We start from the raw sequence: 23,036 nt of genomic DNA, 5'->3' as shown, positions 1-23,036 counted from the left end.
CACACACGACGACGACGTCAATGTGGCCACTCACACATTGGAGGCTTTATTCTTCCAAAACAGCGCTTGTGGCTCCCCAATCTGTTTACAATCAAAAAGTAGATATTCCACATCCAGCCACCAGTCGGCATCAACTAAATGAAGTGTTCTGCATGTGTTAGCTTGACCTGACGTGTGACCACAGGCTGTATCGCAATAAAGACGCAAATGAAGAAAGTGTGTTTTTTTTTTCTTCCTGACAAACATCATGGAGCACATTGGTTACATTGATGTCATTTAATAAATAAATCCAGAAAAAAAGCTCCTCTAATTCAAAGCAGGAAAACAGAACACACCAGGGAGGGGCAGGCTGCAACTGTACAGGAATAATCACTTCTCTATTGAATCTGCTCTTGGTGCAAATTGTGTACTTACAGTGCTGCCGAAATACAAGCGACAATCAAATTTTAGGCTTTCTCCATAAGCGAGGAATGTATGCCCGGTTGCATTCCCAACTTAGGCATGAAACAGTAGAAATGAACACAAATAAGCTGCTCTGCAGGCTACAGGGAAAGTATATGTGTTACTGTACAGTAGCTTATTCTACAGCTTTGGCTCTTATCACTGTACAAAATGTATCTACAAATTATCATCTTTGCCTCGAATAAGACATGAGTGGAAGTGAAAATACACCAAATATACACGGAGTGACTCCTCTACCAATATGTAACACGTGATTCATATTCCAAGATGTACAGTAGGAAGCTACCGGGTGCTGTACTGTGTGCAATCCAGGTAACAAGACAACAGCGGTGTCCTGCTCAAGCCAAGACACGGTATGGAGGTATACGGTGATAAATAACGGTAAGAGCATGCACAGCAAGTCACATGGTTCCCATGACGATGGTTGGCAAACCTCGCGACACTTCGAAGTGTCGATCGCATCGTAGACGTGACAACAAAAAAAAATACCTAGTAGGGCGAGTGATCAACGGACGGAACATTATGAGGACGGAGAATGATACAATCATCTCAGTCTGAGGCATATTATAGCACGTGGCGTATATCATAACATATTGTAACAGTCTCTCAGCTTATATTAAGAGGTTTGGAACCAGAGAAGCGGGTTGTGCAAAGGGAAGAAGAAACAAGTGCTTAGTTTTTGTGTTTTGTTTTGTTTTTCTGTGAAGCCTTCATTGTAGGCAGCTCACGAGGACAATTTTCTCTTCTTCCGCGTGGGTACAGTGTGCTTGCTACGCTCACCCAGTCGCAAAGTGGATCCACTCAAACCACTGTGCCGTCGACAAACTGGAGCTTTAACGTTGCGATTTCTGCTCAAGTGTGCACTCGAAACTCTCCTGTGGTCGGCTGGGAGTATGCGTGCGTGCGTGCGCGTGTGTCATTTAAAGCACATGGCAACAGTTGTACTGAGCCAGTGGGAGGATCTTGGCTTTGTTGTTTGTGGGGATGTTGAAGGCCAGCGCTTTCTCACACAGGGGCAACTGGAAGAGGCGCTCGCGAAGCTTGAGGCTGTGGCGTTTCCCCGCCGGCTCCACCCTGGCGGCGGCGGTATTGGCGGTTTCGTCCCAGGGCCCGGTCGTATTGCGCGATTGGGATCTGTCCGTTACAAAGTCGTCCCTGGCGCCCGTGTCCGTCCACTGCTCCTTCTTCTCTCCGCGGTGTGTTTTTTGTTTTTTCGGCGTTGCGGAGGCGGCGGCTTTGTTGAAGTTGTTGTTTGGTTCCGTCTCTTGGTGGGGGGCTTTCTCACTCCACCCCTGGCAGCACGGCACCCTCAAAGCGGCCTTAGCCTCGCACGAGGCGGGGCGCTCCGGCGCGTGACTCACGAGATTGTTAAGGTGAGCGACCGGTTGGTATGAAATCACGCTCGCGCTTTGCGTGCGCTCTCTTTCCGTGTCCGCTCCATCCTCCTCCTCTTCGAACTTCTCCCCCAGGCTCATTTGCTCTTCCGCCCTTTCCTCTTGATCGTCCGCAGCGTCCAGCACGACCTCAACCTTCTTCTGTGGCTCAGTCACAGACAACGACAACAAACCTTCACACTCTTTGGCCAGGTTGCTCTCCTCTACCTCCTCCTCCTCCTCCTCCTCCTCTTCCTCACAAATCTGCAGGAGAGCTGGGAGGTTCTTGGCGACGCGAGGTTCCTCGGCCGGCGGCGGGTGAAGCGAGTAGCTGAGGTTGACCTGCCGCGGCGCCGGTAAGGACTGCGGCTTGGCGGCGAGCAAGTCGCCAGACTCGACCATTCGGGAGAGCGGCGAGGTAGAGGACAGGGCCCCCGAGAGCCAATGGGGAGGCGCCTCTGGGCTGAGCAGCACATTGTCCAGCCCCTGCAACCAGCGGTGAGCCTCAATCTCCTGCAGTGACGCTCGGACCGATGGATCCTTCTGGAGCATCCTGGAGATCAGACTGTCAAAGAAAACACAATCAGATAATACAGTGAACAAAAAAGTTGTCGCCTCTGTCATTCACAGCTGTCTTCGGGCAGTAGGCAGGGGACACCCTGAACCTGTTGCCAGCCAATCGCAGGGCACACAGAGATGAACAACCATCCGCACTCACACTCACACCCGGGGACAATTTTGAGTGTTCAATCAGCTTGCCATGCATGTTTTTTGGAATGCGGGAGGAAACCAGAGTACCCAGAGAAAACCCACGCTGGCCCGGGGAGAACATGCAAACTCCACACAGGGAGGCCGGAGCTGGAATTGAACATCTGCACTGTGAGGTCGACGCGCTAACCACTGGACCCACCGGGCCGCCCATGAAATGTTTTGACATCTGAAATATGCATCTACAATTTTTATTTGAACCCCTTTACAGTGGACAGCTTATCAGGTTCTCAGGTTACTGTGAATGTTTTTGATTAGGTTACATTTGGTTTTCGTGTGCCCTTTTTTGTCGCCTCCTGTTCTCGTCATCGGTGTCCCTTGCGTTTAACCAATCGGCTCCCTCAACCCTTTGTGTCTACTATAGGTGTTTCTCGTTTTCTGGTCACTTTGCTTGTATTCAGTTCCCTGTGTTCTGTCAGTCTTGGTTGGATTATTGTGAGTGTCTGTGTGCTGCTGCCACGTTTTGTTTCTGTCATAGGTTTTTGTTACTTTGTTTCCTTGTGTTTTTCAGGACTTTGTTCGAGTACTTCAGTTAGTTTTTTCCAGAGTCCTCCTGCTTATATTTTTGTGAAATGTATCTTGGTCAGTTCCACCCTACTCCTCCTGTCTCCCTGATTTTTGGGGGTCCTCCACCTCACCATCATGCATCCATGACAGTTACAGGGTGCATGAAAGGGTTAATGTGAAGGACATTGTGGATAAAACAAAAAGTTCTGCCAGAAAGAAAATGCATGGACGGGTGTCTTGCTGAAATCGGATGATAAATCCATCTGTTCATGCTTTTTGTTCTTGAAAAGTCCTCTTTGGTGTAAAGTTACATAAATACAAAAGCACGCTGTAAAACAGTCAAATGTTCTGCCTGTAATTTGGATCTGTGTTGCTGTGAATATTAAAGGAATTGAAAAATTATGTCGAATTTTTTTTTAATTAAAAAAATTAAGATGATTAATCCGTTATCAGATTTTTCTTCTGCCAAACATCACCCCTTACATTTCACTGAAAATTGTGGTTTCCATCAAAACCGGTTCTGCTCCCTAGCCCCGTGTTTCCCAACCAGCGTTACGTGTACCCTTAGGGGTAAACTGGCACTTTGCAGACATTTAATAATTTCTTTCCAAGATGCTAAGTAAATATTTTCAGTCAGTTCATAAGCCCGTCAATGAAATGGTATCGGCGCTCTGCAACATGTTTCCCTGGAGAAACAATAATGAGTGTCACATTAAGGCTCAGAGGACTGCTAAAAAAAAAAGAGTGTATAACTGTTATAGTGGGTTCGAACTATTTTGAGGTGAAATATCTGTTAAAAGGGGGCTTGAAATGCTGATTAAAAAAAAAAATTGATCTGGAAGAACATTCTGTTCATGTGCCATGGATGCAAATGAATGTCATCCACATTTCTTGGGGGCCCGACACAAGCTCATGAGGTCTGTAACGAATATCCCCAAGGTTGTTCTGTTCTACTCAGACGCCCCATTATGTGACCATGTGAGCGCCGATTGTGTTGGATCAGCTCTATCCCGCAGTGTTTGTGGTCAAACATGCAGTCACTGGGTGGGAAACATTTATGCTTACTCAACTGGAAAACAAAATGAAAAGAAACACACATCAGTGGTGTGCAATGACAACAATGAACAATATGTGACATTTTCACCCCCGGACATTTGTTAAAACACCACAAATGATCAGTTTTAGACCCATTTTAGCACCTTATATTTTCTCCCAGCCATCACTCTGTTGAACAAAATGTCTTTTAGTTTTCAAAATGTTGAAGCAGACTTCCAGGAGAAGAATGTCCATGTCCAAAGGAGGACATAAGGTCCATTCCGTAATATTGGTATACCAAGTAACTGATTCATTTAATTTAGATTCTTTTGTCTTTCTCGTGATTTTAAACTCTGAAATGAATGAAATTGTTTCTGATCACAAATGCAATTAATTCTACCTGCAGGTCGAATGACTACGCCAGGAAAAAGAGGATTCGGTAAACAAAACCAAAACAAAAACAAAAAACGTTAATTTACCTTACTTTCAGAGCTTATCAACAAATTAATCTGTGAAGCACAGTGATTAGATGTGCTTGGTTCAACTCTTTTCCAACACTACGTTGCATGTCAAAAGTAATATGTACTGCACTACCTACAACTTGTAACTACTGTGCTAACTGTAAGTTGCCTTTGAAAAACTAAAACTTGTCTTGCTGCCTATTCAAGGCAAGTGCCCACTGAGTGTTTAATGAAGCATGTCTGTGTGCAGTCCAACCAGCGCACAAAATTATTCGCTGAAACTAATGAGATGCTTTTCCTGTCACTAGCTATTTAACACAGGGCGACTCACATGTATTCGGTAAAATCTCGGAAGCCGTCAGTTGCGCGAGGTATTTAATACATGTGGTGCAAAGATGAGGATAAAACGGACGTCGCATCGCATAGGCACACTTTTCATTGGTGGCGGCGAACGACGACAGTTGAGTGACGTGTGGGGTATGCGGACTTACTCTCTGCAGTGGCCTGAGACGTGGTCGGGGATGGAGTAGCGACAATCCAGAATCATGACCAGAGTCTCACTGTCATTGGCCTCCTGAAATGGAGGGACCCCGCACACTAACATGTACAAGATCACCCCGAGGGACCAGATATCTGCAACACACACACAACAGAATCAATAGACATGCTGTCAGGTACAAGGCAAGGCAGCTTTATTTATGTCGCACAAGGTAGACATCATTTCAACCAAAAACTGAAAAGCGTTTACAAAACAAAAACAAGACAATTCAATACATTTTAAAGCCAAGTAAAGAAATAATGAGTTCACTTCTATGAATGTACACTGAAAAATGAGGAAGGTAAATGGGACATCCGTGTTTCGGCTTTTTGGGATTCGGCTTCTGACATGAAGCTACAGACAAACATGCACACATACATGACTGCTGGCGCGGACAGGGGATGTATTTCCTCCTATGGTCTCCCTCCCTTTCCTTCCCTTCCACCTCTTTGTCGCGCACACACACATTCACACACACACGCACACACAAGAACGATGTGACGCACGCACACAGACGAGTGTGGCTGTTCTGATGTTGAGCTATTTTGAGAATGATCTTTCTTTTGCTCTTTGTTTCTGTCCTTCCTTCTGCAAATAAGAACTCATTGCACATGACAAGCCTGATATGCATGTGATCGAAAGAAAAAAAAAGGAAGCTGAATTTCTTTAAAAGGCAGTGACATAATGTGAGTTGTCAGGACGTTGCCCTTTCAAGGTTATTTTAGTTGAACCGTAAAATCCAGGAAGTAGTCAAGCGTGTCCTTTCCTATGCAGAAGCTCAGCTTATGAGAGGCTTATAAAATCCTGGTGAGATTTGATGGTACAGATCAGAAAAGTAACAGTGAATACTTCTGTAACCGGGGGCAGATAGAAAGGAATAAAAAAAAAAGTTTCATTTCAGCATCTTCAAATACAGTATGCAAAAGCGAAGCAAATGACGGCGCTCCATGTGGCAGACTATCACAATACTCTGTATCTTTGAGTCGACACAATGAGACAGCAAAGAACATGCACAGGAACAACAACATGATGCACACAAGTGCACGTGAAAGAACAGCAATACATACAACTGGGTCATGTCCATCACACTCTGTAGGTCGCAGAATTATTTCAGGCGCTAGCCAGTACATGATGGCTAATGAGCACGTCGCACAGTAGAATCGATAACAGGTATACCAAACTTAATTTTATGGTTTTGGGTACTCATGGAGGCTGCCGATACTTCGGCGGGGGGTCTGACAGTCTTCCTCTGCAGTAGTTGGCGCTATACTGCGGCCAGGTCATGCCGGAGCCTACCCCAGCTGTCATTGGGCAGTAGGCGGGGCACACTCTGAACTGGTTGCCAGCCAATCGCGAGACACACGGGGACAAACAGCCACTCACACGGACAATAATTATTCTTAAATATTTTATTTGTTGGTGAAAAACTTCTGCTCCACAATTCAGCCAATTTCTCAGTGATATAGTCAAAATGAGTGGGATGAAGAGCATATTTTTTGGACACTACTTTTTTTTCCACTGACAGAAGCAGTTTGACACATTAACCAATCATTGTCTGGTCTTAGGTCCTTGTTAACATTTTTTTGTCATTGTGTTCAATGAAACTTTATAAATCAAAAGTACCCGGAGTTGGCAGCTTGTTTCAGTGATACTCATACGGGTATCGGTCTGGAAAAAAAAAAGTGGGATGGTACATCCCAAATAAATACCATGTGGCTGTATTTTATTTGTTTTATCGACACGTTCATTTGATTTTAATGTATTGATATAAAAATAGAAAACACCATGGTTCAGTCAGCTATAGGCACCAGCACACACAGCACATTGTCTGCCAGGACAGTCCAAACAAGCATGCCCAGTCGTCGGCGCACAATGGACACAGTCACGCTCGTCGTCTCTGTTGAGAGATCACTTACGCAAGAGAAGCCACCGAGCACTGTACCAAGCTCAGAAGCAAATATCACACAGACAAAGTACATATTGTCGACGCCATTAGTGGCCCACTGACCACTCAGACTTGCAATAAACTGATAGGATGCTTATTTTCAATATTACTGATAGCTATCCACACTCACAATGGACTGGTTTTCAGTGCCCGTTGGCTTCATCATTAATCTTTAAACAAATCCTATGTTTGCCACACAATGCAATGCTTTTACAGTATTTCCGCCATGGTTTTAGTATAGGATATGTACCGTATTTTCACGACTATAAGGCGCCATTAAAAGTCTAAAATTTTCTCCAAAATGGACAGGACGCCTTATGATGCGGAGCGTCTTGTCTATGCGCTGAGTTCCAAAACCTGACTGACAGCCGACACGCTGTTTACATAGAGAAAAGGCGGAAGTGACTGTGGACAGGCATGCGGCAAAGAAGTCGGCCAATCAGTGAAGGGTGGGCGTGTATATATACATATATGGAGAGAAAGAGAGGGAAAAGGCAGACGTGAGTGACAGGCATGCGGGGAAGCAGTCCGCCAATCAGTGAAGGGTGGGCGTGTAAGTGGACGCTAAAGGGACGCTACAAGCAGGTACCAACACCTGTATAGAGTGTGGCTATGTGCATTGTTGCAAAACAACTTCGGTTTTGGTTTCTAAGAACCCCCGAAAATAAATTCTACAAAGAGACACGCCTACGAAGCTCAGTTCAAACTTCAAGCCATCGGTTATGCTTTTGGCATGCGTGCCCATCTCACAGCAGCGGTGAAAAACCAAGTCAAGCAAATGAACTCTGAGCTTGCCGTTATTCCCGGAGGCTTGACTAAAGAACTCCAACCGCTGGACATCGGCATCAACCGGGCGTTCAAAGTAAAGTTGCGAACGGCATGGGAACAATGAATGATCGATGGCAAACACAACTTTACAAAGAGTGAGAGGCAGCGCCGGGCGAGTTACGCCACAATTTGCGAATGGATTGTGGCTGCTTGGACGAACGTGTCTGCTTGCACTGTTGTTCGAGTTTTTGGCAAAGCCGGCATCATTTCTGTGGAGCCACATGGCAATGAGAGTGACTGACAACGAGAGGGAACACGGCGTTTTTGATGGATTACCGGTACTTGCACAATTGTTCAATTCTGATACAGAGGATGAGGACTTTGATGGATTTCTGGGTGATGATTGATCGAAAAACGTGAGCACATTGTACGATGGCTAAATAAAATACAACGGAACTCCGTTTTGCTTTGTTGCCTTTTTAAAAACGTGTTTTTAGCTTGTATCTGTATGTCTTGGCATGCTACCGTATGCTACAAGCTAACGTGTTTTTAGCGTGCGCGCATGCATGCCGTATGTTTAAGCTGGCGTATGTTTTACCACTTTAAAATCGCGCCCAATAATACAGTGCGTTTTGTCTATGTGTAAAATACAGAAATAGCACCCATTAATGAGACTGCGCCCAACCATACGGTGCGCCGAATGGTCGTGAAAATACGGTAATTACCGTATTTTCCGAACTATAAGGCGCCTCGGATTATAAGACACTCCTTCAATGAATGACCTATTTTAAAACTGTTTTCATATACAGTATAGGTTGCACTGCATTACAAGGCGCATGGAATTGAAGCTACAATAGTGGCTGCGGTTGCGCTATGCATCCACTAGATGGAGCGACGCTGAAGGGAATACAATACAATACAGCTTTATTGATATCGGCCCTTCACAATCGCTGCAGCTGAAACAAAGCCATGAGAACTGGTCACAAACACAGACATGAAAAATAAAACTACAAATGGCATTACAAAACAATAAATCGAAGACAAACATTATGAAGTCAATTGATTCAACACACGTTTGATATTTTACAGTATCATTTTCCTATTGCTGACAGATTTAATGCTCATATTCCTAACGGCCATGGTCTCATCACAATGACAACACAAAAATGGAAATTCAAAGGCATCTACTACAACAAATCCTTTTTAGGGTGACATTTTCGGTGGACAGAACACACACACATTGTGTCCATAAAGTATTATGCAACTGGAAGAAATGTTTACCTTTGTCAATGACACAAGGCCCTGTTGACTAACTTGTGTCTTTTGTTCATCTTCATCACCTGCTTTCCATAATGCTAATATGAAAGGACAAAGATGGCTTGGGCTGACAAAATCCAACCTTTTCTGCTGCCAGACAGTCACGCTAACTACTCGGCCCTCTGCTATTACAAGCGCAGGAGATGTTTAAACACAACACACAACAGGACTTCAAGGTGGTGAAATATAAGCTCGGAAATAAACAGAAGACTTTCTAATATCCGCATAACAACCGTTCATTTCAGCGGTCATTTCAGAGGATATCACTAATAGAGCTCTCTCTTGGAATGTCTTGGGATGAGCATTGCGGCGTACATTTCGATACAAGTGATGGCAGTAGAATGTCATGTAATTAAGTCACCATTGTTTTTTTTTCTTTTCGTGACTTCATCGGTTAAGGAGGATTTTTAGAGGCAATTGACGTGCTCATTACGTTTTCTGAAAATGGCGTCAATACAATACAATCAGGATTTGCATAGTGCTTTCACAACAACGGCAGCTGTCGCGAAGTGCTTTCCAGAACATTACACCGAAGATGGCGGCCACTTGTCACATTGCAATTCCAAGTGGCCGAATGCTTTTCCGGTGACGCCATATCTGATATGGCTGCAGTTATACTGACAGAACACGTTAAACAACCCGCATGTGGCCAGATTTCATAAAAGGAACACAAGTGACAAAACTACACAGTGACAACACTGAAATAAAACAATAGATGAAAATAATTATAATTAACATCGCATACCACCAAGTTGGCTTCGGGTGATTCGGGCAGCAGACTTTTTTTTTTTTAATATCTGAGCTTTATTTTTTTATGTTATGTGAAATAATTACTTAGACCGGCCCGATAATTATCAGGTCAATACTTATTGTGCATCAGTAGTTATTGAAGCATCCACAGGTGCTGGTGGATGATAAAATCTGAAGCATCACAGGATTTGCTACATGCGTTTTACTTTTCTTTGTGTGACTTGAATGTCAAAAGGGTCAGACCTCAACCAGGGGTGTTCAAGATAACAGCGTGAGAGAAGAACACTCTACTCAGGAAGTGACATCAGGATTTACTGTCGATGGACTCACATCCAAAGCAGTAAGTTGTGTACTGATAGTTGTCAAAGTTATATTAGGGTGCGTCCACAGGTTCACTTTGTTTTTGACACTTACTGTAAGAATGTAAAAAAACAGATGCAGGTTTATGACGCAAATCACCTCTGCGCTCTGCCACTGTCATTCATTTTATAAGTTCAGTTGGAGAACATTTTTTCTATTTCAGTATTTCCAACAGTTCCCGGGTAACTTGTTTTTTTTTTACACTTGCATGTCAGTAATGTGACTGGAATAAAAATGTCTGCACTTTATAACATTTTAATAATGGCTGGCTATTTCTATTTTCATAATTTTGTATGAGTCATTGATGGCGTAGTGGTTTACCTGCCTGACAGGTAAGGTGGGTTCAGTTCCCAAAAAGTGAAAGTGTGAAGGTGAATGTGAATAATTATCTGTCTTTATATGTGCCCTGTGATTGACAGTCAGATCAGTCCAGGCTGCAAAGTTTACCTTATACCTGAAGCGAGCTGGAATAGTTTACGGCTCCCCGCGATAAGCAGTGAAGAAAATGAATTATTTTCTATGAAAAATGGGTTTCGAAATCGAGAGAAATCTGAGAACAACTAACAAAAAAGTTATTTTTCTCTATTTTTGTTTCAGTTATTTCATTAACCTGTATCTGCAAATGGATATAGTCCATCTTAGCAGTAAACAGCACCTTCGTATCTGAAGTCCACTTATTTTGGTTCTGTCTGCATCTTCTACTATAGGACATTTATGGGAGTCAACGTCTATGTTGTAATGTATATCCATCAATCCATTTCTACCCTGGATGAAGCTTGAGAACATACACACCTTCACACTACACAAAGGACAGGCGCAACTGACAGATTTGGACCCAAACCCCGCTTAAGGGCTTCAAAGGACATTACGGCAAATAATACCAAGAATATCCATTACCTGTCCCCAAAAAGTGTAATGATTACCACAAAATGTTCCCACAAAAATGAAAAATACAGGGAAGACTTACTGCAGTGTTTGGTCCACTGCAGAACGTGCCCATTTGGCTGGCTTGCTTAGACTGACCCAGATACACACACTAATCCTTTGCAGACACACACACACTCACTCACACACACACACACACACACACACACACACACACACACACACACACACACACACACACACACACACACGCACAAACACACAAAGACATTCACAAAGTACATGTTACACACAACCACACAAGCAGATGAATGTGAAAGGACAAATAGTACGGGCATTCCCGATTTAGGACATGAGACATTGAGAAGGAACACGCCGACGTAGGGTCAAGGGAGCTCTTGAAAACACTTGTCCAGGCACAGTGACAGAAAGGGGGTGTGAGATGCTCATGTTAACAGGAAAAAAAAAAGAAACTGAAACCCATTCTGATTCTTTACCAGCGGATCCCCCAAATGGTCCACTATGCTCTATCTATCTTCCTCTAGCAAATTTGACACCTTTCTGCTGTACAACATTCACAGAGTAGTGCCACAATTCTACTTTGTGCTCAGCAGGCAGTGTCAGTGATTTTTCAGTTCTTTGTAATAAAAATAAATCGATAATATTAATAAAAGGTCTCTAATATATTTCAGTCAAAATACACAAGGATCCAAAATTACACTGTATAAACTGGTTCAAAGCGCACCATTATGTGGGCCGATTCATTGAGTCAATATAAGACAATATTGTACATTGAGAAGTCTCAGCTCATCAGTGCAGCACTAACATTAGGCATTCTATGCACAGGATAAAGAATATGACTGTTAGTGCTATTATATTGTCTGTCTACATCTATTGCTGCTCCATTTGTGTTCAAACCGTTGCAATTTAGATGCTATTCAGCATTTGTATGAAGCTAGCGGACGCAAAGGCTATGTGTTTATTTTAAATACACAACGTGTAACTTTTGGTTTTATGTTTAGTTTGACAGTAAACCTCAAATAGGAGTGGAAATAAACAGCTTGAAAACCTCAAATAGGAGTGGAAATAAACAGCTTGAAAATGTTTTCTTGAACAATTCTTCACTCCTTGTATCTGCCAAGAGACTGCTGATTGAGAAGTGAGTTGAGTCACTGCCACCATACAGTGCTTGTGTCTCAAGTCACAATTTTGTGTAACACAGTAAAACATAATAATTAGAGTCTTCTTAATAAAAGAGTCTTACCCACAGCTGGAGCATCATACTCTTCTCCCAAAAGAATCTCCGGTGCAGAATATGCCAGGGACCCACAGCTGGTGGCCAACATGGTCCCAGGTTTGAATAAGTTACTGAAACCAAAATCTGTCAGTTTCACTGCCCCCTGCTGCGGAAAGAACACCACATTCTCTGGCTTTAGGTCTCGGTGCACCACGTGGAGCTCGTGGCAGTACGCCACGGCGCGCACGATCTGGGCAAAATGGCGTTTGGCAGTGCCCTCAGCAACGCCTGTCTCGTGGCGAAGGATGTAGTCGTACAGGTCGCCCCCCTCTGCCAGCTCCATGACCAGGTAAAGGGTCGTGGGTGTGTCGATGACCTCATAGAGGCGGACCACGTTAGGATGTTGCACCCTCCTCATACATCTGAAAAGAATACATTGGGATCATCTCATGTCTCTTAATTGCAAGGTTCCTAGCTCCTCAAAACATTGAACACGAGCCGGAAGTTATTCTCATACTGCCCTGTTACGCATTTCCATCACCTTAAATGCACATCGAGGTTCAAATGCGTTTTGCCACATAAAGAAAATTAAAAACCTTTTAATGGTTTTTCAAATTTTTTTCACATTCAACCATAATGCATAAGCAGCATATCGACATGTTTTACGAGTCACCCCAAATGTGCACAGCATGCATTGGTAGTGGAGGGGATGGGGTAGACACACTTGGCACAGACCAATTGTGCCAGTCTTTGCATCTGCAAAGTGGTGAAGCGTAACAGTGTGCATAGTTGACTTTAATTTAATCTCACTGGAAACATAAAGTTCAGGTACAAAGTGACATTTGTGTTGAAAGTAATAATTGACATGCAGACGGTGAATTTGTGACATGCGTAAATGACGTGACATCATCTTCAGTCCATGTCTCTACGAAATGACATCATCCAAGAGTGATCGTCTCATTGCCCCCAAAACATTTCTACCTCTTCCCGCCTCACTCCTTTGCCAATCTCCTCCCTTTTCAATGAAATTTCTGGTGGGAGGTGCCAGCATGTAAACAGAGGAGCGAGGACCGAGGAAGAAGCAATTTGACAAATGAGAAGAGCCCATTGTTTGACATCCATGGTTTATATGAAGATTGCAGAAGCCCTCCATACCTGACTTCCTGTAAGAGGTGGCTTGTCGCCATAACATCGAGTTTGGTCTTGTCAATCATCTTAATAGCAACCAGCTGCCCAGTGTTGACGTGCCGAGCAAGTTTGACCACTGCATAGTGACCCCTTCCCAAGGTCCGACCCACATGGTACAGTCCGCTGAGATTCAAGCGGTCTGATTTGAGATGTTCATCTTGGGCTGGGATGTTCTCGCCACATTCCATGTTGACATCAAAGAGTGTTTAAATGGATAGAGAACCTTGGAGGTTGCAGGAAGAGGGGCTTGCTTGGTCACAATCCTCCTTACTGCAAGGGGGTTGCCTAGCAGGGAAAATAAAATAATACAGTCAGATGAAAAACATTGTTTCCACATTTTATATATTTTGCATTAATAAGACATAGTACATTTAAGAGAGAGTACCAATGTCAGAAAATTTAAAAAGTTATCTTTATGGTCAAAACACCATATTGTTGGTGTAAAAAGAAAAGCGTTCATCTCTGGAGCATATCCCCGTCAACTCCTGGCACAAGGTGGGGCGGGACACCTGGGACCAGTCAATCACAGGACCCAAATTGAGACAGACAACCATCTATACTCAACCAGTTCTCAGGACAAATACAGTACATCTTAAAATTTTGGTGTCACTTTTTCTTAAACAGCGAAGATGTGAAGGAATTCAAATGGTATTAGTCTTTACTTTCAATATTCTAAAAAAAGCTACTTTTTTTTAAACCAAAAATTAAGCACATTACACTAAAAAGTATTCAACAATTTGTCCCACAAATGTGGCCCAGCAGCAATGGACGCTAACCCAATATTGCCAAGATTGCCGCATTTTTTTTCCAACTCGCAATATATGTGTATATATATATACTGTATATAGAGATAGATGATAGATAGATAGATAGATAGATAGATAGATAGATAGATAGATAGATAGATAGATAGATAGATAGATACACACACACACACACACACACACATATCATATATCATAGCAAGTATAGATAAGTGTACTGCTTAAGAAATGCAATCCACATGTTTACATATCATTTCTTTTTCATTTGTTTGCATTATTGTTGTAATATGATTTTAGCCACCATTGTTTGATAGAATTTTGCGAAGTTGTCATCGTAAATGCTTAAAAGACTCCAAGAGTCAGTGTTTAAGAAAGTTAACAACTCTAACTGAGTTAGGTAAATACTATCATTCATATTAATTCATGGTTCATTTGCCTTTAATTTAGCATAAAACTCACCTATAAGACCAAACCATTTATATATTTGATGCATCTGATATTGCTTATTATAATACAAATGAATGTTTTGCTTGAGTTTGTTAAAAAAAATACATGGGAAGAGGCCTCTGAAAAAACGATAACATATTACACTATATCGTAATTGCATAATTGATGATGTAGTTTTCAAAATCGTTCAGCTCTTGTAGTAAACATCTCTGGCTATAGAGTCCAACATTTTCCATTGTCTCATGTGGAATGAGGGAACAACGTTGGGCTATCTCAAATTACACTCACCCCGCACAAATGGCGCGCCTGATCAATATTGTAAGAGGAAACCTTAATGTATGCCAGCCCGAGTGTGTGAGTGCGCGCTCCCATGTTCGTTTGACCAGGAATGTCCGAATGTGGCGTTTACGCGAATGATGTCACCATCTGATCTTCCCAAGGGTAGCGAGCGCATCTGACATCACCATCCGTCATGCTTCTGTTAAGCGCATCGTTCTTTCTCACGCAACCCTCTCATCATCCCGCTCCATCCTCATCACTAGAACATCACAACCCGGCAGCCTCGCTGTTGTTTACATGCGGACAGAGCTGCCTACAGGCTAAACGAAGGCCTCGTAGTATTAATTGTGTCCGGTCGTGGTGTCGCCGAGGGAGATGCCAACTGCGTTGTCGCGGCCAGCTGTTCGTTCACTTGGCCGGCCCACAACTGCAGTGCCGACTTGGAACATCGGCCATCCTGCTGGCTTGCTGCCTTTCCGCCAGACCGACGAACGCGGCACGAGCAAAGGACGCAACGGCAGAAATATTCCTTGACGACGCCGTCAAACTTACCGTCGGCGCGAACATCTCGGGACGCGCAACCCGACCCGCTGTCAACCGCTGAACTTAAAAATAAACGGCATCGTCGACGACGGCTCCTCCGCTTCCTTCCTTCAGATCCATGTTTTCCCAGCGTGCACACTCTCCTCCTTCCCTCCTTCACTGGAATGGAGAGCCAATGTGAGGCCGGCTGAGGGAGAAGGAAGGGGGGGGGGGGGAGAGAGAGAATCTAAAACCTTTTGAGCAATTATTTGATATCCACAGGCGAATCAAAAATTGAAAATGATTGCATTAAATGAGGTTCCATTTTAGTTCTACAGTCCGTGCTTCACATTGAGTTTCTTTTTCTATACAATAATTACAAATGAATTATAAAATAACTGAATGCACACATTTCCTGTTCAAACATGCATGGGCAGGAAGTGAATCATCACACATTCTATGCCTCCAGTTACCACACATGAATATCCTAATCCATCCATCCATGTTCTAATCCGCTTATCCTGACAAGGGTCGCGGGCGTGCTGGAGCCTATCCCAGCTATCTTTGGGCACTAGGTGGGGGAGACCCCGAACTGCTTGCCAGCCCATCGCATGGGACACATCGACAAATAACCATTTGCGCTCACGATCACACAAGTGTTCCATTAACCTGCCGTGCATTTTTTTGAATGTGGGAGGAAACTGGATTACCCAGAGAAAACCCACGAAGGGACGAGGAGAGCATGCAAACTCCACACAGGAAGGCCGGAGCTGGAATTGAACCCTGCACCTCTGCACTGTGAGGTGGACGTGCTGACCAGTCATCCATCGTGCTGCCCATGAATACCCTAATCATAGTCTGAAAATATTAGAATGAAAATCTCAATATGTTGCATTAAATGAGCATTGTAACACTTAGGTGAACTCATCAAAAATGTCCACTATGGCAGCACTGTTCTTCTACTTTCTTCCTTTCATAACTTTGCTGTATGTTACACGTATAGTACATTTGACAATAAAGTTTATCCAATCCAATAACTTGCTGCTGTAAATTGGAATTTCTCCACGAATAAACGTTTTCTTATTCTTATTCTTGTGTTATTAATTTGTTCTTTAATCGGCTCCAACCTTTTTTCAGGGAATTCACATGATCGATATTTGCACTCTTTATGTTCATCAACCTACTACTATGCACGTAAATCTTACAAATAAACTACTGTTCTGTGCTCGCAACACTACTCGGCCCAACTACTGTAGTTGGCATGTTTTGCACTCCAGTAGCCTCCTTGTCAAGGAAATTGAATAAATGCTCAAATGGCTAGAGCAATTTTAGCATTAGATATGCTTGATCTCCATCTCATAAAGATTCTTTGTCCTATCCAGTAGGACAAGTTTGGCATTCTAGTGGAAGAAATTCATGATACTAGTGTGGCAGAAGTGCACTAAATGACAACTGTGTGCTACTAATACTTCTAATGACATTGTTAAATTCTACCAATTAGCTCTTCATTATAATTCGGAGTCAACTAAGATGTGCCATATGCCTACTCGTTAGGCCTTGGAAGTGTTACTAGTGCAACGCAGCATTTTGTCGCAAGTTTGTCTATAGGTCAATAGTGGCACTAGTACTGGACAAAACGTTACTAATAAGACCTATTGTAGTTGTTCTATTTTGTCTTCCTAGTAAGGGCAGAAGAATTAAACTGGACACCAAGGATCTTGAATAAACGCTAAAAAAAGGATTTCCATAATAGAGAGAGAGAGAGGGAGAGAAAGAGAGAGCCCTTGCTTGCTTCCTTCCTTCCTCGTGACGTCAATGCATTCCGTCTCGCTCCCACAGGCTCAATGGAGTGGTTATATAACGTGTCTCTGTGTTTTCTCTCCAAATAGCAAAACAGTACACGGTCCCAAGTTGAGCCACATTCCCGAGACACTTCTCTCGTGAAGCCTGACACTGCAGGTAGATTAAAAGATTTAGGACAAGTGTTTCCACTTACATCCTTAACTTGTTTGAAACTCGGAAGCTTCGTAAAAAAAAAAAATAAAAAAAATCAAACCCTGTTGTCATTAAACTCCTCCATCTGTTCGATTCTCCACGTTGATTTCGAACATCATTTAGTCTTATCTTACTTATACTGTCATACTCGGAAAGGAATGGTCAATTGTCATGGTTTTACATGGTTAGTCGCGCAATTAAGAAGCTTTAACATTTAGTCTATATTTTTATTTTCTTTGGTTTCATCTCCCACATGTTCACAACGGGGGCTTCTGATTGGATAAGCTGCGTGTCACAACTGCATCTCATTTTATTCAATAGTTTGGCCTTTTGTATAACTACCCAGACCCCCCCCCCCCCAACCTCAGTCTGAAATGGATGGGCGGTGTTTAGTTTTCTTCTTTCAGTATTTTCTTTTGAAGCATACACCCATTTTCCCCCAATTACGCTGCAAAAGGACGGAGTTTCCAAGGTTTCATTTGCCTGGAGTGCTTGAATCTCCTGCATCATTGCGTGGATCCATGCGGACTCCTCGACCGACATATGGGCTTCACTGTAAGTTTGGGGGCGCCACATATGGCCTTGTGACAATAATCAACGTATTTGTTGAATACTGTACATCATTGTCATTGAAGTCTGTCAGCTAATCATCAAAGTATTTCGGAATAATATTCTTCCCTTCCTGGATAGTGGTGGTTCTGACAGGAGTCAGGGCCCGCATCTGTGTCGTTTCACTTGGAATTGAAGCGGATTTACATGGGACAGGAGAAGACAGCCAATCTCTCTTTTTCGTTCATGGATGCTACAGCTTCTTGTTGCTTTCAACCTTAGCGTGTAGCAGACGTGCGCACGTTTTCAGATGACGTCTTTGATTTTGATTCGCTCCTCTTTCATCTATAACTGCTTCAGACAACAAAGTGCATGCAGGAAAGTGGTTAAGATTACATGATTGTCTGTGTCTCCTGTGTTGTCTTGTATTATTTTGTCATGTTTTTGTTAACTTTTCTTTTGATGGCGGCACGGACACCCGCAGCGGCTCATCTTGTTTCTTGTTTTATGTTGAGAGGGAAGAAATTTCATCTGTGCTGCTGTATGTTACACTGTATGTTACAGCACATTTGACAATAAAGTTGTATGCAATCCAATTTCTTCCACACTGTGGACACAAACTGGGGTCCACTGTCAGACACAATGTCCGTAGGGAGACCGTGAAGTCAGAACACATGACGGATGAGCACCTGCGCAGTCTCTAAAGACGAGGGAAGCCTGGACAGAGCCAAAACATGAGCCAGTTTGGACAATTGGTCTACCACAGTGAGATGTGAGACCAGGGATGAGATGGTAGAGGCAATGGCCAAAGTAATCCTCACAGGAGGTCGGCGAGACAACAAGCGCAGGCTGCGCATGCCACAATAAAGTCCCTGATATCCTTCCTCATATCGGGCCACCAGAACTGTTGACTAATCAAAAACTAAGTCCTGGATGACACACGACTTTCAATGAATGCCACTGCAATACTTTGGACCGCCGTTCTGCAAGCAGATGATCAGCTGGGCAACCCTCAGGAACTGGTGTGTCCTTTAACGTTTGCGTGATCTGTCGCTCGATCTTTCATCAGAGCATGCCCACGATGCACTGGCCCGGCAGGATGGCTTCAGATTTGGCTTCATCAACTGCAGTATCGTGGATCCAGGAGAGAGCATCAGGCTTTTGATTTTGTGCCCCTTTGCAGCAAGTGAGCGTGAAATTGAAGCGGGTGAATAACAGAGCCCATCGTGCCTGTCGGGAGTGCAACCATTTTGCTGAGCAAATGTATGCCAAGTTCTTGTGGTCGGTGAATAATATGCACGTGGCAATATTATTTTATTTTATTTCACAACAATGCCAATGTCACCAATTCTGTTCAATGGCCCATCTGGCCTTTTATCATTTTCCACATTTTCATCTCTGATCTATTGAATAACTACTCAAGGGCTGCTAAAGACTGTGTTCACAGAACACATGAAAAACAGTGTTATTATTTATCATGAATATGGATGTTGTTTGCTTTTTATGAGCAAATCACATCAGGCTACACTGGACCAAAACCTCAGCAGGAGAAATAGTTGCAATGCCACCCCTGATTTTGACCATGTAATTATAAATACTGTTTTCTTAATTAATTTTATTATTTTCAAATTGATAATATGCTCACATTTAAAAATAGATTTCATTCTGTATGAGGCAAACATTCGGAGAATGTAATAACGCCTGTCTAGCTTGTTGCTATGAGAAATGCTGTTCCGCAGTCCACCTAACATCTTGTTAAATACTGAGTAATATAAGAAAAAAGATGGACTAGACAAAGTTACAGCTCACGAGGAAGGTTTTATTTTTAATGCTCTACGTCTATATATTTTTTATTCCACAAATTTGACCCTGCAGTGCAAGGTACTTACTCAGCGTGCCTCTTTCCCTGTGTTCAGACAATTGTGTTGTAAATACAAGGGATGGAGGAGATCACATTATTTAATGAACACCTTCCAGGCAAAACACTTTTGTATTACCGTAATAACGTGAATCGAATGTGGACCAGCTTGGTGACACCGGAGAGACGAAAGGCTCGGCGTACAAATCTTGACTGTGTGCAGTCCACAGGTTCTTTCTCCCAGTTATCCGGATTCTTCCTGAATAAACACACGTCTGAAAACTGCTCCTGGGTGAGATTGTGAGCGTAAATGGCTGTTTGTCGACAGTGGATGGATGGATCCGAACCGAGTTATCCTCTCACTTTTACTTTGCCACAACAATAGCATACATCAACCACACGATGGCGGTAGAGACTAAATGACTGGCCAGCTTTCAGCCTTCAGCCGTCTCCTCTTTATTGGCTGGAACGTTTTTTATGCATCGGTAGTGTTTAGATTAACATTATAAAGCATTGGGAATTTTTATGTAACGTTTTCTCAACTCTTGAAAAGTATGTATGTTCTTATACAGGATCAATCTACTGCACGCAGCACATCATCAGCAAATTTGATCTACTCATAAATTTTACATTGCAAAATTGTCATCATGAAATAACTTAATAGTTGTGGAAATGAAGATGATAGCTTTATTGGCAATTGTTTTTGTGTGTATTTCAATAGTATGACCATTTATTAAAAACGTGGATTAAAATAAAATCGTGTTGCAAATGTGACACTGTCACATTCAATTCTCCTTATTTTATTTATTGCTTTGTTGTTGCATTCATTGATACTTTTATTATGCTTTATTAAAGCATAATATAATGTGACTCTCCGAAAAAATTAAGAAGTCCGTCTTCCAATTAGTCTTTGCATTGCATTGTCGTTTGTCTACGTTATGCAGTAATAAAACATGAGCATGACCAAATGAGACCTGAAAGGAAAAAAAAATATTTATAACAGGGAATACACACATCCTCATGTTATCAATATGCGGTCATTGTATCAATAATAAATTTTTTTGTTCAAATCCTCATTTGTTTTTACTGAATGTTGTTGTGTCATGGTCGACTTGGTTTCTGTGTGTGTGTGTGTGTTGTGTTGACTTTTCTATTGATATTTATTTGATTAGTTTTCATCCATTAGTTTTACTTTCCCCTCTATTTTGTTCATCATACTTTCCAGTGTCAAAATGTATGTATTAAGTCTACAAAGTGTCGGGATGCATATGGCCATTTTACCATCTCCATCAGAATGCCACTTGTGGTATTTCTTTGGATGCAATTATTTCATGACGTACGGCTATTTGGGGGAGGGGGGTATTCGAACTAAATCAAAACAGGATTAAAAAATAAATAAATTGAATAGTGTTTTTACTGTGACTGTCTTTTCATTCCAAAACAGTTGGGACTCGTACCACTCCGCCTATCTACAGTTTACATCATCAATAAAAAGCATCAGAATGATGTTGTGTATTCAATTCAGGATATCATGTACTTAGATCAGTCAAACCCTGCCAGCGTGAGTTTCCATCAGTGGATTGAATGTGCAGAGGCAGTGGAACCCACACACAAAGTGTTACAGCCTAAAACATGACATATGATGGGACACTGACATTCGGATCCACCACAAAAAGAAAACATGTGCATCTGCGCAGCAATTGCAGTCGCCAGTGAAGCACACTTCCAAATGCTATTTTATTCGGCAGCAATGCTGTTTAAACCGTTAAAAAAAAAAAGTTGGATGAGGTCCAAATTTCAAGGTGAAAGTTGGCTTTCCCACAGTTCACACCAAAGAAATAGGAATTTGCAGAACCTTGTGTTGAACTCCAGCTTGAAATTATTATTCAAAATTATTTGTTTTGCGTTTTGGACTTTCTATTGTGTTTAGTTTTTATTTGTTTCAGGTATTTGTTTTTACATTTTGCACTTCAGAGGCACCGTCAGTATTTATTTATTTCGTTCGATGGTGTGCTGTGAAATGAGATTTCTTGATTTGATGAGTTTTGGCTCAAAAAAGGTCTTCAGGTCTTGGGTTCAAATCTTAAGCTTAACAGACTGACTGCCCTTTTGCATGCGTTTTTTCTTTGGGTACGCCTACTCTGGATTCATTCAACACACAAATACAAGGTTAATTGAAACCTCTGGCTTCCTTGTAGGTGTGAACAGTTGTTTGTATGTGCCCTTGTGCCCAGTCCATGCTGCTCCCTTCCTCTCACCCGTGAGCCAAGTGGAATAGAAAATGGATGGATGAAGAAAATATTTCCAGAATGTGTTTGAATCGAGTTTGAATCACAGTACATTACAAGTCTATGAACACTGAGCCTACGTCTGCGTTCATAACCTCTTTCGAGACTTTATGATGAATATAGCTCAGAAAACCCTTGCTAGTGGGTCAACATTTTTTAACACTTGTTCATGTTAAAAAGGGTAAAGTTTCTGAAATGAAAATGAGCTTTCCAAAACTGACAGAACAATACTTCACATGCGTAATGGACAGAGTCCATTCTCTCTGTAATCTTTTTTTTTTTTTTTTAAATATCTCCTCAATTGAGAAATTGGATGCGAAAGTGACCAAAGTCACAGTTAACACTGAGCAGCTACCTGGCTTCAAAGGGCCCGAGCAATGAGACTGGCCCAAGATGAAACAGCGAAGCTCACGCATAAACACACACAAAGCAGCGAGAGATGGGAGATAGAGGCCTTGTCCGACAGCTGAGATATAGCACAAAGGCCCTGGGGAGTTTCAGGGGAATTCCACGGAGGGAATTGGACATGTCTGATTTACACTAACACTTTGGCTAAACTTGCGATAAAAGTTCACAAAAGAAACATTGCTGCATCTGTCTTGATCCATCTTACCCTCCATCGGTCTCTTTCCAGCTCTGTTACTTTCCCTGCAAAACTTGCAAACGTTACATTACAATCGTGAAACCGAGCGTCGTAAATTTATGATGCTATAGGAAATGAAAAAAAAAAGCAAGGACGG

General features: G+C 42.5%; 1 protein-coding gene and 2 long non-coding RNA genes across 4 annotated transcripts; 2 read left to right on the top strand and 1 right to left on the bottom strand.

The window, feature by feature from the left end:
- Nucleotides 1-21: 21 nt before the first annotated feature.
- On the bottom strand, nucleotides 22-16,385 carry snrkb (SNF related kinase b). 2 transcript variants are annotated; one of them, XM_086108363.1, is made up of 6 exons: nucleotides 16,317-16,385; nucleotides 15,637-15,814; nucleotides 13,562-13,879; nucleotides 12,434-12,828; nucleotides 5,098-5,239; nucleotides 22-2,400 (listed from the first exon to the last, which is right to left on the bottom strand). In XM_086108363.1, exons 3-6 carry the CDS (start codon nucleotides 13,780-13,782, stop codon nucleotides 1,383-1,385), a joined length of 1,776 nt encoding a protein of 591 aa, XP_085964489.1. In that variant the 5' UTR covers nucleotides 13,783-13,879; nucleotides 15,637-15,814; nucleotides 16,317-16,385; the 3' UTR covers nucleotides 22-1,382. The 2 variants fall into 2 exon arrangements, with proteins under 2 accessions (XP_085964489.1, XP_085964490.1); XM_086108364.1 differs by lacking the exon at nucleotides 16,317-16,385 and having other exon boundaries at nucleotides 15,637-16,169.
- On the top strand, nucleotides 9,726-12,681 carry LOC147205764 (uncharacterized). Its single transcript, XR_015100615.1, has 3 exons — nucleotides 9,726-10,264; nucleotides 12,440-12,523; nucleotides 12,606-12,681. It is a non-coding gene; the product is annotated as an uncharacterized LOC147205764 (long non-coding RNA).
- Nucleotides 16,386-18,000: 1,615 nt separating the features above from the next.
- On the top strand, nucleotides 18,001-18,746 carry LOC147205762 (uncharacterized). The gene is made up of 2 exons (XR_015100767.1): nucleotides 18,001-18,156; nucleotides 18,292-18,746. It is a non-coding gene; the product is annotated as an uncharacterized LOC147205762 (long non-coding RNA).
- The last annotated feature ends 4,290 nt before the right edge of the window (nucleotides 18,747-23,036 follow it).

The sequence above is a fragment of the Hippocampus guttulatus genome, chromosome 4, assembly GCF_054856545.1.
Source record: "Hippocampus guttulatus isolate MCC_2025c chromosome 4, RoL_Hgut_1.0, whole genome shotgun sequence".
Lineage (NCBI taxonomy): Eukaryota > Metazoa > Chordata > Actinopteri > Syngnathiformes > Syngnathidae > Hippocampus > Hippocampus guttulatus.
Note: the sequence above shows the minus strand (reverse complement) of the source record. Positions and strands in the feature narration are given on the sequence as shown.